This window comes from Eleutherodactylus coqui, chromosome 11, assembly GCF_035609145.1.
Source record: "Eleutherodactylus coqui strain aEleCoq1 chromosome 11, aEleCoq1.hap1, whole genome shotgun sequence".
Taxonomy (NCBI): Eukaryota; Metazoa; Chordata; class Amphibia; order Anura; family Eleutherodactylidae; genus Eleutherodactylus; species Eleutherodactylus coqui.
In genome coordinates this window covers 21,302,487-21,321,150 of record NC_089847.1, presented here as the reverse complement: position 1 = coordinate 21,321,150, position 18,664 = coordinate 21,302,487, and the positions used below count along the sequence as shown (strand labels likewise).

Here is an 18,664-nt window from a genome sequence, read left to right as displayed (position 1 = left end):
ATCCAGAGATATAAACATGGAAGAACTCCCAAATCCTGTCGGGATCAATATGGAGGAGGAACTTCCAGGATCCAGAGACATAAACATGGAGGAACTCTTAGATCCCAGCAGGATCAATATGGAAGAGGAACTCCCTGGGCCCAGTGGGATCAACATAGAGTACAGCAAAGGTAGGATATCATGTACCTTCTCATATAATACAAGGTTATGCTTTTAGTTACAGACCCCCATTATAACTGCCAATCACAAATTAATGGATATCTTTGGCGAGTTCTGTATATTCAAAAAACAAATAGTTGCCAGGGGTAATTTTGTACAGCTAGGGCCCCACAGTGGTAACAATCCTTGTTGTGGAATTTAGTTTTTATATATATTTTTTTAAGGATAAATTTGAATATTTTGTTAAGAAATAGAGCTGTGGTTTGGGGCTTGTCCGGATATACATCATTATTTTAATATCTTAGTAACATTGCATATACATGGACTTATACCAAAGTGGGTGATGTAGAGTGGGTACAATACAGCTTATTTATGTAGTATTATATGGCAACCATTCAGATACATGGCTGCCCAGGAATATTTGGATCCATCAGGGCATGAGATGCTTTTACAAGGGAACCACGCTTGATGCCCTAATATAAGATATGAATAGGAGTTGTTTTCTAAAAGCATCCCCTTGAAATATAAGTACTTGGGTGAGGTGGTCTTCTCTCAAGTTCTCAAAACATGTATTCCATCATTCATTAGTTATATCATCTTTATCATTCATAATATATAAAATAGGTTTCAGGTTTTAACATTTGACATCTTATCCTATTTCTGTAGATATATTCTTTATAGCTAAAGCGTCCACTGAAGTAAAGGAAGAACATGTGGAGGAAGATCAAAACATCAAGACTGCTGACAACAAGGAGGCAGAAGTGGTGGAGACAGACAGTTTGGTGGAAAAGGAAATAGAAGCAGAATACCGCCTTCTTGACCTGATCCACAGCCAGGAAGATCTGCACATCCAATACTATACTAGTCAGCAGGAAATACTGGCAGAGTATGATCATATTCAGGGCCAGATTCAGATCACAGAAGATCTGCACATTCAGGACTACGATGCAGATGATGAAGAACAGGATGGAGAAGAAGAACTGGAGTGTAAAGTAGAAGATGATGTAAAAGTAAAAATCCAGGAATATGGAGAGGATGGACTGGAGAAGGCAGACAGCACCAAAGAAAGCCAAAGAGCTTCTGGTGAAATGCCAGGGCCTAGTCACATCAGCAATACAGGTAGGAGATCGGGAAGTAACTGGGAATGTTCATGGGAACTTTTTATAAGCTTTTCAGATCATATGGTCTACAACCATAGAAACACATATGTCTGTGCAAGAGCTCCAAATACAAGATGGTATTTATGTCTTTAGAGTTTTAAACGTTAGTGAATATAATGTAGGTAGTATGTTTCATGATCTGACTACGTATGAATATGTGTTGCTGTGCGATAGTAATGAAGACTCATAATCATTTCACATATTAACACGTGTGCATTTGTTTCCTACAAACAGACAACGAATCATCTAAAAGCAAGAAAAACGACAAAAAGGGGGAAGAGAAAGAAGAGTGTAGATCTCAGCAGAGGTCAAGCAGTAAGAGCAGTTCTCTAGACCATGAGGCACTAGAGGAGCTCTACAAATCAATCAGAGCCTCTCAGAGTGGCAGTAGTGCCAACTGTTCTGATTCCTCCTCACTAGATTATGAAGCACTAGAAGAGCTCTACAAACCAATCATAGCCTCTCAGAGCGGCGGCAGAGACGACAGATCTGATTCCTCCTCGCTAGACGATGAGGCACTAGAGGAGATCTACAAATCAATCAGAGCCTCTCAGAGTGGCGGTAGTGCCGACAGATCTGATTCCTCCTCGCTAGACGATGAGGCACTAGAGGAGCTCTACAAATTAATTAGAGCCTCTCAGAGTGGCAGTAGTGCCGACAGATCTGATTCCTCCTCGCTAGACGATGAGGCACTAGAGGAGCTCTACAAATTAATTAGAGCCTCTGAGAGCGGCAGTAGCCATGATGAGGAACTCTACACAAGCGACATCTGCTTAGAGAAACTCGAGCAACCTGACAAAGAAAGATCTGACACAGTACCCCTAACATTACAGTCTTTTACATTCCATCAGAAACTGGGAGAAGGAGGCTTTGGAGAAGTCTTGTTGGCAAGTGATATCATCCGCAAAGAATGTGTTGCCCTTAAAGTGTCAAACAAATGTTTGTTCACGGAGCATGGGCACAGTTTTGTAGAGAGAGATATCTTAGAACTATCCCACGAGAGCCCGTTCCTGATTCATGGCCTGGCCGCCTTCCACACAGAAAAATGTGTCTACTATGTATTGGAATTGGCCATCAGAGGGGACCTGTTTGATTTTCTACACAAGAACTTTCCTCTTGATACCCCCACAATACAATTTATTATGGCAGAAGTGATCTGTGGCACTCAGTTCCTACACAAGAAAAACATCATACACCGGGACCTGAAGCCAGCAAACATCCTTCTGACTGTAGACGGCCATATCAAAATAACGGACTTTGGCTTTGCTGTAATGGGTGTGTATGAGAGGATCAAAGAAAGCCTTAAAGGTACACCAGGATATTTTTCCCCAGAAATGATCATGGGCAAAGAACATGGACGAGGGGCAGATTATTTTGCCATAGGTGTGATTCTGTATAACCTGTTCACAAAAAAGGAGGCTTTTCCTGGAGATAATCCCATGGACATTATGTTGTTCACCATCGAGTTTAATCCACTCTACCCAGAGTATCTGACTCCTGTCAAAGTGGCCATCTTAGAAGAGCTGCTGTGTAAAGATCAGGACTATCGCCTAGGAGTAAGAGGAGACATCAAGAAGCATCAATTTTTTTCTGGCATCAATTGGGAAGATGTGGAAGCCAGAAGAATGGAACCACCAGCAATCATGACAGCAGCTTCTGTTGACGTGAATACGGATCAAACTCTGGACTACATGGAAATGCCAAACAGTATAAGACCTGAAGACCAGAAAATATTCACAGCATTCAGCTTTGTATGTCCAGATTGGTCACAACAATATCATCCCGTCAACAATGAAGCCATTCATTAATGAAGAAAGCTGAGTGGTCAACAAGCAAAGCTGGTGGACGACCTACTCAGCTTCCATCATATCTTCATGATCTCTTCATAACATTAAACCACACTTTTTCTATATACCGGACCAGACGACCCTATAGAATATCCACCACTTAACATCCACGTAGATTCGAGCTCCGACAACCCAGGGAATCATTCTGATTGCCATATTTGGGGTCAGGGAGGAATTTTTTCCCCTAATATGAGGGCAAACCAACAATCCTCAGGGGGTTTTCGCCTCCCTCTGGGTTAACATAGTAAGTAATTACAGGTTGAAATCAAAAATTTATTTTTTTTATTTATTTTTTAAAAGACTTCTTTCAACCTTACTTGCTTGCTATGTATTACAGGTTGAAATCAAAAATTTATTTTTTTTATTTATTTTTTAAAAGACTTCTTTCAACCTTACTTGCTTGCTATGTATTACAGGTTGAAATCAAAAATTTATTTTTTTTATTTATTTTTTAAAAGACTTCTTTCAACCTTACTTGCTTGCTATGTAAGCATCTGGAAATCTCATCTACAAAGTGGTGATGACAACGGAAGGAAGCTGCTAAGAAGGAAAAAAGCAGCTCCTTCACCCATTGGACTTGACAAACAGAAGGCCCAAAGGATGAATGTGGCGTGTTGTAGGAATCCTGGAAAGTGTCACCTATGTGTGATCTGCACCTGGATTTCCAAAAACACCACAAGAGTAAGCCAAGGCCTGAAGAGCAGAATCAATATAATCTGCTCCTTTCTGTTCACTGTATGATAAAAACATCTTTCATGCATTAATAAATGTATAAAAACATCTATACAAAATATCTATATTTTCATTATTCCCACATATAGTACATTATGTTTGGTTGGATTGGTACCAGGGAGAGTTAGAATATAAAGGAAAGAGAGGCAGCGGGTTAAAAAAAAAAAAACAATGGCAGAATTAATGTGTTTTCTCTCTCTACTTTCAAAGGAAAAGAAAATAATAAAAGTTTTACAATACATTATATGCACCCAAAAATGGTACAAATAAAAATTTCAGTTTGCCACACAAAAAACAAGCCCTCATATGGCCATGATGACGGAAAAATAAAAAAGTTGTGGCTTTTGAAAAGTGAAGTTGGAAAATCCCCCCAAAATGGTTGAATCCTCGTGGCCAAAATAGGCCGTGTCCTGAAGGGGCTGTCCAGAATTAGAAAGACATAGCTGCTTTCTTCCAAAAGCAATGTCACAACTCACAAAGTCCCATTCACTGTAATGGAGCTTAACTGCAATACCAGGCAATATCCATGGTCAGCTGTGGCGTTGTTTCCGGAACAGAGCAGCCATGTTTTTCTGGACAACTTTTTTAAACAATTACCTAACCTTTGAGAAGAAATCTCTATGGGCTTAATCACACAGCGCAGCCAAATTTTGTCAATTGTTTAGACAGGGTGATACGATTGTCAGTGTGAATACACCCTAGAATGAGAACTTCAAGTAAAGCAAATGCGCGAATGTAAATTACAACTCACCTCAACTGCCAGGGTCACATTATCCTTCTCATTAATTCTATCTTCATATGCCAGTAACAATGGAGACAAATATTTCATATCCAGCTGCAAAAAATACATGAGTTACTAAAAGCTAATTGATGGATTAAAACGCGCCAAATCTTACTTTTCGTGTCAGCCACCTGCTAAAATATGGAGTTAAAGGGAACCTGTCATCACTTATAAGCAGCATAGAAAGTCCAGCTGAGGTACAGGTGCAGGCAGCGGGCGCATGCACACTCTTCTTTATTGGTGTGCGCACGCACTGACCGCAGAGTTCGATGCGCAGACCGAGTGCCAGTTTCCAGGGTTGACAGCGAGGGAACCGAGAGCCGGGTAAATACAAAAAGCACATTCCTGGACCTCCGCCCTGACCTGCAAGCCAATAAACTTAGTTTATGGTGCTTATAATTGATGACACGTTCCCTTTAGTACAAGCCTCTGGTCCTGGGACAAAATACCTCTTGTTGTCGTTCTCCGCCAATTCCACATCTCGCTTTCAGTTAATCTTCTCACTACCTAATGCACACTGTATGCTACTCTCTGATTGGCCAGTACCAATCACATAAGCAGCACTGACCAGTCAGACAGCAGGTGTAGTGAATCGGTAGGCCAATGCCGGCAATCTCCTGCTTCTAAGTCTCCTGCTTTGTTTACAGGTTGCTATAGAGACCATCGGCTTGTCAGAAGCAAGCCGACTGTCTCTGTGGCAGGGAGAGCTGGTGCTTGGGTGTCAGAGGACAAGCAGGCACCAGCTCTTACAGCAGAGATCAGAGAAAACCTCTGATCTCTGCTGTGTTAACCCTTTACATGCTGCAGTCTATGTGACTGCAGCATGTAAAGGGCTGTCACTGCAGCATGTAAAGGGCTGTCACCATCAGACCCCCGGAAAGTGATCAGGGGGTCCTTATGGGTCCCTGTGGAAGTCCCCTAAAGGGACAAAAATTTAAAAAGTTAAAAAAAAAAACAAAAGTGAAAAAATTATAAAAAAAATAAAAATAAAAACACTTGTCTCCCTTTACTTTGTAAAAAATGTAAAATAAAATCACACATGTGGTATCCCTGCGTCGTAATGACCCAGAGAAGGAAGTTGGTACATTATTTAACCCCTTAATGACATGGCCCCTTTTTTCTTTTTTCCCCATTTCTTTTTTCCTCCCCGAAACATAAAAACTGTATAAACTTGCTATCGCCAGAATGGTGCTGACTCAGAGAATAATGATATCACATTATTTATTCTGCATGTTGAACGCCGTACAAATGAAATCCAAAAAAGGAATGGCAGAATTTATTTTTTTCCCCCAATCTCCCTACAAATGTTTTTACAAAAGTTATGCAATACATTATATATACCCAAAAATGATGCCATCAAAAAGTACAACTTGTCCTGCAAAAAACAAGCCCTCATATGGCTGTGTCAATGGAAAAATGAAAAAGTTATGGCTCTTGGAACTCGACTGCAAAATTAGTTGAAATTCAATGATTAGACCATTTAAAAAACCTGCCCTGGTGGGTACGACAGGGTCGTAGGAAACCCGCCACTCAAGGGGTTAAGGGTGCATTCACATGTAGCTGATGCGGTGCAGATTTCACCCTTTCAACACGGATTCATTTGTAAGATTGAAATCTGCTGCAGATCTGCATAAAATTTTGCACCAAACCAGCTACATGTGAACGCATCCTAACTCAAGACAATCTACCTCATCAAGGCCGCAAACACCCCACTACATGACAAACATTACAGAACCCACATCCCTGTACTACTGGCAGAGCCTCCAAATCAGACACTTTCTTCTTTCTTTGCCCCCCGCCAAAGCAATGACTCCCTTCGAACAACTCTGCAGTGGGTCTGGTCCGTCTCGTCACACCTGCTCATGCATATATAACATACTAACTACGCATGTAGAGACTCTACCCCCTCCATATATCCTCACATGGGAAAGAGATCTGTCGCTATCGTTTACACCAGAACATTAGCTAAAATCTACTCCTTTACACATAAATCCTCCATCTCTACTAAGATTCAGGAAACTGGATTCAAAATTCTCTGACAGTGGTACAGGGTGCCCTCTCATCTATATAAAATGATACCATCTGCTTCTCTGCTTTGTTGGAGATGCGGAACAGATCAGGGAACTATACTTCATATATTCTGGGAGTGCCCGGTGTTGTCGGGTTTCTGGTCAGAGGTATGGCACATTATCTCAAAATTTACGGACTTTGCTCTTCCAAAATCACTCACATTCTTCCTCCTGCACCTTAGTGACATCCCCCCATACTTCTATAGGAGCTCTGTGGTCAGACATCTGGTTAATGCAGCTAGGGCATGCATTCCGAAGCTATGGCGACAAGCTTCCCCTCCCTCTATCTCGATCTGGTTTCACATGATCCACAAGACGATGGAGATGGAAGAACTTACAGCATCTATCAAAGACTTGCTGGATAAGTTTTCCAAAAACATGGCACTACTGGATTGAGATCCTAAATTCTCTGGGATATAGAAATCAAATTGGTCAAAGTTCCCCCGACCCAATTTTCAGGTTCCTTGTATCGGTTACCTGGACCTGGTGCTCCCATACCCCTCTCCCCAAAAACTCTATTGTTTTCTTTTCACACTACCTTTGCGGCTCCCACTCTTCCTCCTCCCTCCATGGTATAGTCCTTAAGCAGTGAAATATTCTAAAGCGCGGTCTTAAAAAATAACTAGTAATTATCCTCCTGTGCTACCATTGTGATGTCATCAACTGCCTTATGGAAGAAACCAGAACATCATGTTGTTGCATGCTGAATATTTGGACATGTTGGAGAACGTTCCTTAAGATGGTTGATGACATCACAATGGCCGTCGTGACATCAGAATGGCAGGTAGCGGAATATTCTTTTGCACATCTAATAACCATTGCATTCACTTGCTGCAGCCAGCAGATTGCAAGTGGGAGAAACAATCTGCGCATTTCTATATCTTCTACATATTTGCCTTTGTGATACAATAAAGGCAAAAAAGAAGAGAAATTGTTAGCAGTAAGAAGCAGATAAGATCGAGGAGATACCTAAAACAAAAAAGAATTGTGAAGATGACGGCCAGCAAAAGCCAAGTGAAGCTTAGAAACAAAAAAATGAACGGTTCTAAGCACGCCTGCGAAATATAGAGGAGGAAAAGGAGGACAATTTGGAAGAAAACCAAATCCAGGCTGATGACCAGGAGACAGAACTGATGCCAGACAGCGTTGTGGGACAAAAAGTACAAGCAGAATATCATCATCTTCATGACCTGATCCGCAGCCTAGAAGATCTGTGCGTCCAAGTACCCTGCTAGTCAGCAGGAAATACTGGCAGCGTATGATCGCATTCACGACCTGATCCAGAGTACATCCAGTACTATGGTGGTCAGCATGAAGAACGACATAACGGAGAAGAAGAGCTGGAGAGTAAAGGAGGAGATAATGAAGATGTAAACCTCAAGTAGTCCTGTTTCGGTGTATGCAAGCTAGCATAAAAGTCTGGGTGGGATTCCCCTATTTCAGTGGGTGTGGATGTTTAAGCTAAATCCTGTTTCGGTGTATGTATGCATTACATAGCATTACATCCTGCTGCGATCGGACAGGCATTCTATCAAGCCACCCCGCGGGCGATCGGATGAATGGCGTAGTAGCGCATAAAGGACAAACAGACACACACGCATACAGACATACATTCAATTTTATATATATATAGATCAATGCTCGTGCCAAATTTCACGTTTCTATGACACTGGAAAGTGAGAAAAATACATTCCGTACGTAAAATTTTGACGCTAATTCTTTTGCGCATAGAATTGAATAATTGAGTTGGCACCTGTTAGTTTTTCCTATTTATGACATATTCAATGCCCATGCCAAATTTTAAGTTTCTATGTGAGAAAATTAGATTCCGTGCGTAAAATTTGGACGCTAATTCTTTTGCGCATAGAATTGAATAATCGAGTTGGGACCCATTAGCTTTTCCTATTTATGACATAATCAATGCCAGTGCCAAATTTCGAGTTTCTATGACATCAGAAAGTGAAAGAATTAGATTCCGTACGTAAAATTTGGATGCTAATTCTTTTGCGCATAGAATTGAATAATCAAGTTGGGACCCGTTAACTTTTCCTATTTATGACATATTCAATGCCCGCGCCAAGTTTTAAGTTTCTATGACATTGGGAAGTGAGAGATTTAGATTATGTACGTTAAATTTTGACGCCAATTCTTTTGCGCTAGAATTGAATAATCGAGTTGGGACCATATTACTTTTCCTATTTTGGAGATAATCTATCCTCTTGCCAAAATTCATGTTTCTACGACATCGGGAAGTTGGAGAACTTTTGGCGAGTCAGTCAGTGAGTGAGTCAGTCCGGGAGTCAGTGAGTGAGTCAGTGAGGGCTTTCAGCTTTATATATATATATAGATAGATATAGATATATACATATATTCACATACATGTACATGGTGGGCAAGTTGGAGCATGTTCCTCAAGACAGATGATGACATCACAATTGCAGATGACATCACAATTGCAGATGACATCACAATAGTAGTCCATTAGGTGACATCACAATGAAAGTTGATGACATCACAATGGCACAAGGCTTCTTATACCAGTGCACGGGTTAGAATCCTTGCATTCACTTGCTGCAGCTAGCAGAGAATAAGTGAGAGCGACTATCCTTTTGGATTTCTATATTTTCTATATTTTTGCCTTTGTGATATAATGAAGGCAAAAAAGAAGACAAACCATTTACAGGAAGAAGCTGATAAGATCCAGCACATTCCTGAAGAGAAGAACGATGGCCGTAAAGGCCAGAATGAGCCAATTAAAGCTAAGAAACCAAAAAAGAACTGGTTTTTAGCACGCCTACAAAAAACCTGGGCAAGGATTACTGGGTGTATGAGGAGCTGCTGCACTTGCATCCAAGTAGAGAGAAGTGCCGAAGAACTCCCAGGACCCAGTGGAATAACAATGGAGGAAGTCCCAAGTCCCAGCGGGATAAATATGGAGAAGAAACTTCCAGGATCCAGAGATATAAACATGGAAGAACTCCCAAATCCTGTCGGGATCAATATGGAGGAGGAACTTCCAGGATCCAGAGACATAAACATGGAGGAACTCTTAGATCCCAGCAGGATCAATATGGAAGAGGAACTCCCTGGGCCCAGTGGGATCAACATAGAGTACAGCAAAGGTAGGATATCATGTACCTTCTCATATAATACAAGGTTATGCTTTTAGTTACAGACCCCCATTATAACTGCCAATCACAAATTAATGGATATCTTTGGCGAGTTCTGTATATTCAAAAAACAAATAGTTGCCAGGGGTAATTTTGTACAGCTAGGGCCCCACAGTGGTAACAATCCTTGTTGTGGAATTTAGTTTTTATATATATTTTTTTAAGGATAAATTTGAATATTTTGTTAAGAAATAGAGCTGTGGTTTGGGGCTTGTCCGGATATACATCATTATTTTAATATCTTAGTAACATTGCATATACATGGACTTATACCAAAGTGGGTGATGTAGAGTGGGTACAATACAGCTTATTTATGTAGTATTATATGGCAACCATTCAGATACATGGCTGCCCAGGAATATTTGGATCCATCAGGGCATGAGATGCTTTTACAAGGGAACCACGCTTGATGCCCTAATATAAGATATGAATAGGAGTTGTTTTCTAAAAGCATCCCCTTGAAATATAAGTACTTGGGTGAGGTGGTCTTCTCTCAAGTTCTCAAAACATGTATTCCATCATTCATTAGTTATATCATCTTTATCATTCATAATATATAAAATAGGTTTCAGGTTTTAACATTTGACATCTTATCCTATTTCTGTAGATATATTCTTTATAGCTAAAGCGTCCACTGAAGTAAAGGAAGAACATGTGGAGGAAGATCAAAACATCAAGACTGCTGACAACAAGGAGGCAGAAGTGGTGGAGACAGACAGTTTGGTGGAAAAGGAAATAGAAGCAGAATACCGCCTTCTTGACCTGATCCACAGCCAGGAAGATCTGCACATCCAATACTATACTAGTCAGCAGGAAATACTGGCAGAGTATGATCATATTCAGGGCCAGATTCAGATCACAGAAGATCTGCACATTCAGGACTACGATGCAGATGATGAAGAACAGGATGGAGAAGAAGAACTGGAGTGTAAAGTAGAAGATGATGTAAAAGTAAAAATCCAGGAATATGGAGAGGATGGACTGGAGAAGGCAGACAGCACCAAAGAAAGCCAAAGAGCTTCTGGTGAAATGCCAGGGCCTAGTCACATCAGCAATACAGGTAGGAGATCGGGAAGTAACTGGGAATGTTCATGGGAACTTTTTATAAGCTTTTCAGATCATATGGTCTACAACCATAGAAACACATATGTCTGTGCAAGAGCTCCAAATACAAGATGGTATTTATGTCTTTAGAGTTTTAAACGTTAGTGAATATAATGTAGGTAGTATGTTTAATGATCTGACTACGTATGAATATGTGTTGCTGTGCGATAGTAATGAAGACTCATAATCATTTCACATATTAACACGTGTGCATTTGTTTCCTACAAACAGACAACGAATCATCTAAAAGCAAGAAAAACGACAAAAAGGGGGAAGAGAAAGAAGAGTGTAGATCTCAGCAGAGGTCAAGCAGTAAGAGCAGTTCTCTAGACCATGAGGCACTAGAGGAGCTCTACAAATCAATCAGAGCCTCTCAGAGTGGCAGTAGTGCCAACTGTTCTGATTCCTCCTCACTAGATTATGAAGCACTAGAAGAGCTCTACAAACCAATCATAGCCTCTCAGAGCGGCGGCAGAGACGACAGATCTGATTCCTCCTCGCTAGACGATGAGGCACTAGAGGAGATCTACAAATCAATCAGAGCCTCTCAGAGTGGCGGTAGTGCCGACAGATCTGATTCCTCCTCGCTAGACGATGAGGCACTAGAGGAGCTCTACAAATTAATTAGAGCCTCTCAGAGTGGCAGTAGTGCCGACAGATCTGATTCCTCCTCGCTAGACGATGAGGCACTAGAGGAGCTCTACAAATTAATTAGAGCCTCTGAGAGCGGCAGTAGCCATGATGAGGAACTCTACACAAGCGACATCTGCTTAGAGAAACTCGAGCAACCTGACAAAGAAAGATCTGACACAGTACCCCTAACATTACAGTCTTTTACATTCCATCAGAAACTGGGAGAAGGAGGCTTTGGAGAAGTCTTGTTGGCAAGTGATATCATCCGCAAAGAATGTGTTGCCCTTAAAGTGTCAAACAAATGTTTGTTCACGGAGCATGGGCACAGTTTTGTAGAGAGAGATATCTTAGAACTATCCCACGAGAGCCCGTTCCTGATTCATGGCCTGGCCGCCTTCCACACAGAAAAATGTGTCTACTATGTATTGGAATTGGCCATCAGAGGGGACCTGTTTGATTTTCTACACAAGAACTTTCCTCTTGATACCCCCACAATACAATTTATTATGGCAGAAGTGATCTGTGGCACTCAGTTCCTACACAAGAAAAACATCATACACCGGGACCTGAAGCCAGCAAACATCCTTCTGACTGTAGACGGCCATATCAAAATAACGGACTTTGGCTTTGCTGTAATGGGTGTGTATGAGAGGATCAAAGAAAGCCTTAAAGGTACACCAGGATATTTTTCCCCAGAAATGATCATGGGCAAAGAACATGGACGAGGGGCAGATTATTTTGCCATAGGTGTGATTCTGTATAACCTGTTCACAAAAAAGGAGGCTTTTCCTGGAGATAATCCCATGGACATTATGTTGTTCACCATCGAGTTTAATCCACTCTACCCAGAGTATCTGACTCCTGTCAAAGTGGCCATCTTAGAAGAGCTGCTGTGTAAAGATCAGGACTATCGCCTAGGAGTAAGAGGAGACATCAAGAAGCATCAATTTTTTTCTGGCATCAATTGGGAAGATGTGGAAGCCAGAAGAATGGAACCACCAGCAATCATGACAGCAGCTTCTGTTGACGTGAATACGGATCAAACTCTGGACTACATGGAAATGCCAAACAGTATAAGACCTGAAGACCAGAAAATATTCACAGCATTCAGCTTTGTATGTCCAGATTGGTCACAACAATATCATCCCGTCAACAATGAAGCCATTCATTAATGAAGAAAGCTGAGTGGTCAACAAGCAAAGCTGGTGGACGACCTACTCAGCTTCCATCATATCTTCATGATCTCTTCATAACATTAAACCACACTTTTTCTATATACCGGACCAGACGACCCTATAGAATATCCACCACTTAACATCCACGTAGATTCGAGCTCCGACAACCCAGGGAATCATTCTGATTGCCATATTTGGGGTCAGGGAGGAATTTTTTCCCCTAATATGAGGGCAAACCAACAATCCTCAGGGGGTTTTCGCCTCCCTCTGGGTTAACATAGTAAGTAATTACAGGTTGAAATCAAAAATTTATTTTTTTTATTTATTTTTTAAAAGACTTCTTTCAACCTTACTTGCTTGCTATGTATTACAGGTTGAAATCAAAAATTTATTTTTTTTATTTATTTTTTAAAAGACTTCTTTCAACCTTACTTGCTTGCTATGTATTACAGGTTGAAATCAAAAATTTATTTTTTTTATTTATTTTTTAAAAGACTTCTTTCAACCTTACTTGCTTGCTATGTAAGCATCTGGAAATCTCATCTACAAAGTGGTGATGACAACGGAAGGAAGCTGCTAAGAAGGAAAAAAGCAGCTCCTTCACCCATTGGACTTGACAAACAGAAGGCCCAAAGGATGAATGTGGCGTGTTGTAGGAATCCTGGAAAGTGTCACCTATGTGTGATCTGCACCTGGATTTCCAAAAACACCACAAGAGTAAGCCAAGGCCTGAAGAGCAGAATCAATATAATCTGCTCCTTTCTGTTCACTGTATGATAAAAACATCTTTCATGCATTAATAAATGTATAAAAACATCTATACAAAATATCTAGATTTTCATTATTCCCACATATAGTACATTATGTTTGGTTGGATTGGTACCAGGGAGAGTTAGAATATAAAGGAAAGAGAGGCAGCGGGTTAAAAAAAAAAAAACAATGGCAGAATTAATGTGTTTTCTCTCTCTGCTTTCAAAGGAAAAGAAAATAATAAAAGTTTTACAATACATTATATGCACCCAAAAATGGTACAAATAAAAATTTCAGTTTGCCACACAAAAAACAAGCCCTCATATGGCCATGATGACGGAAAAATAAAAAAGTTGTGGCTTTTGAAAAGTGAAGTTGGAAAATCCCCCCAAAATGGTTGAATCCTCGTGGCCAAAATAGGCCGTGTCCTGAAGGGGCTGTCCAGAATTAGAAAGACATAGCTGCTTTCTTCCAAAAGCAATGTCACAACTCACAAAGTCCCATTCACTGTAATGGAGCTTAACTGCAATACCAGGCAATATCCATGGTCAGCTGTGGCGTTGTTTCCGGAACAGAGCAGCCATGTTTTTCTGGACAACTTTTTTAAACAATTACCTAACCTTTGAGAAGAAATCTCTATGGGCTTAATCACACAGCGCAGCCAAATTTTGTCAATTGTTTAGACAGGGTGATACGATTGTCAGTGTGAATACACCCTAGAATGAGAACTTCAAGTAAAGCAAATGCGCGAATGTAAATTACAACTCACCTCAACTGCCAGGGTCACATTATCCTTCTCATTAATTCTATCTTCATATGCCAGTAACAATGGAGACAAATATTTCATATCCAGCTGCAAAAAATACATGAGTTACTAAAAGCTAATTGATGGATTAAAACGCGCCAAATCTTACTTTTCGTGTCAGCCACCTACTAAAATATGGAGTTAAAGGGAACCTGTCATCACTTATAAGCAGCATAGAAAGTCCAGCTGAGGTACAGGTGCAGGCAGCGGGCGCATGCACACTCTTCTTTATTGGTGTGCGCACGCACTGACCGCAGAGTTCGATGCGCAGACCGAGTGCCAGTTTCCAGGGTTGACAGCGAGGGAACCGAGAGCCGGGTAAATACAAAAAGCACATTCCTGGACCTCCGCCCTGACCTGCAAGCCAATAAACTTAGTTTATGGTGCTTATAATTGATGACACGTTCCCTTTAGTACAAGCCTCTGGTCCTGGGACAAAATACCTCTTGTTGTCGTTCTCCGCCAATTCCACATCTCGCTTTCAGTTAATCTTCTCACTACCTAATGCACACTGTATGCTACTCTCTGATTGGCCAGTACCAATCACATAAGCAGCACTGACCAGTCAGACAGCAGGTGTAGTGAATCGGTAGGCCAATGCCGGCAATCTCCTGCTTCTAAGTCTCCTGCTTTGTTTACAGGTTGCTATAGAGACCATCGGCTTGTCAGAAGCAAGCCGACTGTCTCTGTGGCAGGGAGAGCTGGTGCTTGGGTGTCAGAGGACAAGCAGGCACCAGCTCTTACAGCAGAGATCAGAGAAAACCTCTGATCTCTGCTGTGTTAACCCTTTACATGCTGCAGTCTATGTGACTGCAGCATGTAAAGGGCTGTCACTGCAGCATGTAAAGGGCTGTCACCATCAGACCCCCGGAAAGTGATCAGGGGGTCCTGATGGGTCCCTGTGGAAGTCCCCTAAAGGGACAAAAATTTAAAAAAAAGTTAAAAAAAAAAACAAAAGTGAAAAAATTATAAAAAAAATAAAAATAAAAACACTTGTCTCCCTTTACTTTGTAAAAAATGTAAAATAAAATCACACATGTGGTATCCCTGCGTCGTAATGACCCAGAGAAGGAAGTTGGTACATTATTTAACCCCTTAATGACATGGCCCCTTTTTTCTTTTTTCCCCATTTCTTTTTTCCTCCCCGAAACATAAAAACTGTATAAACTTGCTATCGCCAGAATGGTGCTGACTCAGAGAATAATGATATCACATTATTTATTCTGCATGTTGAACGCCGTACAAATGAAATCCAAAAAAGGAATGGCAGAATTTATTTTTTTCCCCCAATCTCCCTACAAATGTTTTTACAAAAGTTATGCAATACATTATATATACCCAAAAATGATGCCATCAAAAAGTACAACTTGTCCTGCAAAAAACAAGCCCTCATATGGCTGTGTCAATGGAAAAATGAAAAAGTTATGGCTCTTGGAACTCGACTGCAAAATTAGTTGAAATTCAATGATTAGACCATTTAAAAAACCTGCCCTGGTGGGTACGACAGGGTCGTAGGAAACCCGCCACTCAAGGGGTTAAGGGTGCATTCACATGTAGCTGATGCGGTGCAGATTTCACCCTTTCAACACGGATTCATTTGTAAGATTGAAATCTGCTGCAGATCTGCATAAAATTTTGCACCAAACCAGCTACATGTGAACGCATCCTAACTCAAGACAATCTACCTCATCAAGGCCGCAAACACCCCACTACATGACAAACATTACAGAACCCACATCCCTGTACTACTGGCAGAGCCTCCAAATCAGACACTTTCTTCTTTCTTTGCCCCCCGCCAAAGCAATGACTCCCTTCGAACAACTCTGCAGTGGGTCTGGTCCGTCTCGTCACACCTGCTCATGCATATATAACATACTAACTACGCATGTAGAGACTCTACCCCCTCCATATATCCTCACATGGGAAAGAGATCTGTCGCTATCGTTTACACCAGAACATTAGCTAAAATCTACTCCTTTACACATAAATCCTCCATCTCTACTAAGATTCAGGAAACTGGATTCAAAATTCTCTGACAGTGGTACAGGGTGCCCTCTCATCTATATAAAATGATACCATCTGCTTCTCTGCTTTGTTGGAGATGCGGAACAGATCAGGGAACTATACTTCATATATTCTGGGAGTGCCCGGTGTTGTCGGGTTTCTGGTCAGAGGTATGGCACATTATCTCAAAATTTACGGACTTTGCTCTTCCAAAATCACTCACATTCTTCCTCCTGCACCTTAGTGACATCCCCCCATACTTCTATAGGAGCTCTGTGGTCAGACATCTGGTTAATGCAGCTAGGGCATGCATTCCGAAGCTATGGCGACAAGCTTCCCCTCCCTCTATCTCGATCTGGTTTCACATGATCCACAAGACGATGGAGATGGAAGAACTTACAGCATCTATCAAAGACTTGCTGGATAAGTTTTCCAAAAACATGGCACTACTGGATTGAGATCCTAAATTCTCTGGGATATAGAAATCAAATTGGTCAAAGTTCCCCCGACCCAATTTTCAGGTTCCTTGTATCGGTTACCTGGACCTGGTGCTCCCATACCCCTCTCCCCAAAAACTCTATTGTTTTCTTTTCATACTACCTTTGCGGCTCCCACTCTTCCTCCTCCCTCCATGGTATAGTCCTTAAGCAGTGAAATATTCTAAAGCGCGGTCTTAAAAAATAACTAGTAATTATCCTCCTGTGCTACCATTGTGATGTCATCAACTGCCTTATGGAAGAAACCAGAACATCATGTTGTTGCATGCTGAATATTTGGACATGTTGGAGAACGTTCCTTAAGATGGTTGATGACATCACAATGGCCGTCGTGACATCAGAATGGCAGGTAGCGGAATATTCTTTTGCACATCTAATAACCATTGCATTCACTTGCTGCAGCCAGCAGATTGCAAGTGGGAGAAACAATCTGCGCATTTCTATATCTTCTACATATTTGCCTTTGTGATACAATAAAGGCAAAAAAGAAGAGAAATTGTTAGCAGTAAGAAGCAGATAAGATCGAGGAGATACCTAAAACAAAAAAGAATTGTGAAGATGACGGCCAGCAAAAGCCAAGTGAAGCTTAGAAACAAAAAAATGAACGGTTCTAAGCACGCCTGCGAAATATAGAGGAGGAAAAGGAGGACAATTTGGAAGAAAACCAAATCCAGGCTGATGACCAGGAGACAGAACTGATGCCAGACAGCGTTGTGGGACAAAAAGTACAAGCAGAATATCATCATCTTCATGACCTGATCCGCAGCCTAGAAGATCTGTGCGTCCAAGTACCCTGCTAGTCAGCAGGAAATACTGGCAGCGTATGATCGCATTCACGACCTGATCCAGAGTACATCCAGTACTATGGTGGTCAGCATGAAGAACGACATAACGGAGAAGAAGAGCTGGAGAGTAAAGGAGGAGATAATGAAGATGTAAACCTCAAGTAGTCCTGTTTCGGTGTATGCAAGCTAGCATAAAAGTCTGGGTGGGATTCCCCTATTTCAGTGGGTGTGGATGTTTAAGCTAAATCCTGTTTCGGTGTATGTATGCATTACATAGCATTACATCCTGCTGCGATCGGACAGGCATTCTATCAAGCCACCCCGCGGGCGATCGGATGAATGGCGTAGTAGCGCATAAAGGACAAACAGACACACACGCATACAGACATACATTCAATTTTATATATATATAGATCAATGCTCGTGCCAAATTTCACGTTTCTATGACACTGGAAAGTGAGAAAAATACATTCCGTACGTAAAATTTTGACGCTAATTCTTTTGCGCATAGAATTGAATAATTGAGTTGGCACCTGTTAGTTTTTCCTATTTATGACATATTCAATGCCCATGCCAAATTTTAAGTTTCTGTGAGAAAATTAGATTCCGTGCGTAAAATTTGGACGCTAATTCTTTTGCGCATAGAATTGAATAATCGAGTTGGGACCCATTAGCTTTTCCTATTTATGACATAATCAATGCCAGTGCCAAATTTCGAGTTTCTATGACATCAGAAAGTGAAAGAATTAGATTCCGTACGTAAAATTTGGATGCTAATTCTTTTGCGCATAGAATTGAATAATCAAGTTGGGACCCGTTAACTTTTCCTATTTATGACATATTCAATGCCCGCGCCAAGTTTTAAGTTTCTATGACATTGGGAAGTGAGAGATTTAGATTATGTACGTTAAATTTTGACGCCAATTCTTTTGCGCTAGAATTGAATAATCGAGTTGGGACCATATTACTTTTCCTATTTTGGAGATAATCTAT

General features: G+C 41.0%; 1 protein-coding gene across 2 annotated transcripts in view; it reads right to left on the bottom strand.

Moving 5' to 3' along the window:
• Positions 1–18,664, bottom strand: part of LOC136582827 (uncharacterized) — a 219,436-nt gene that overhangs the window by 83,466 nt on the left and 117,306 nt on the right. For both annotated transcript variants that reach the window (XM_066584087.1, XM_066584088.1), the window contains 2 exons: positions 14,350–14,433; positions 4,650–4,733 (listed from right to left, as the gene is read on the bottom strand). In XM_066584087.1, coding sequence (XP_066440184.1) covers positions 4,650–4,733; positions 14,350–14,433 — 168 coding nt within the window. The remainder of the gene's footprint in view (positions 1–4,649; positions 4,734–14,349; positions 14,434–18,664) is intronic.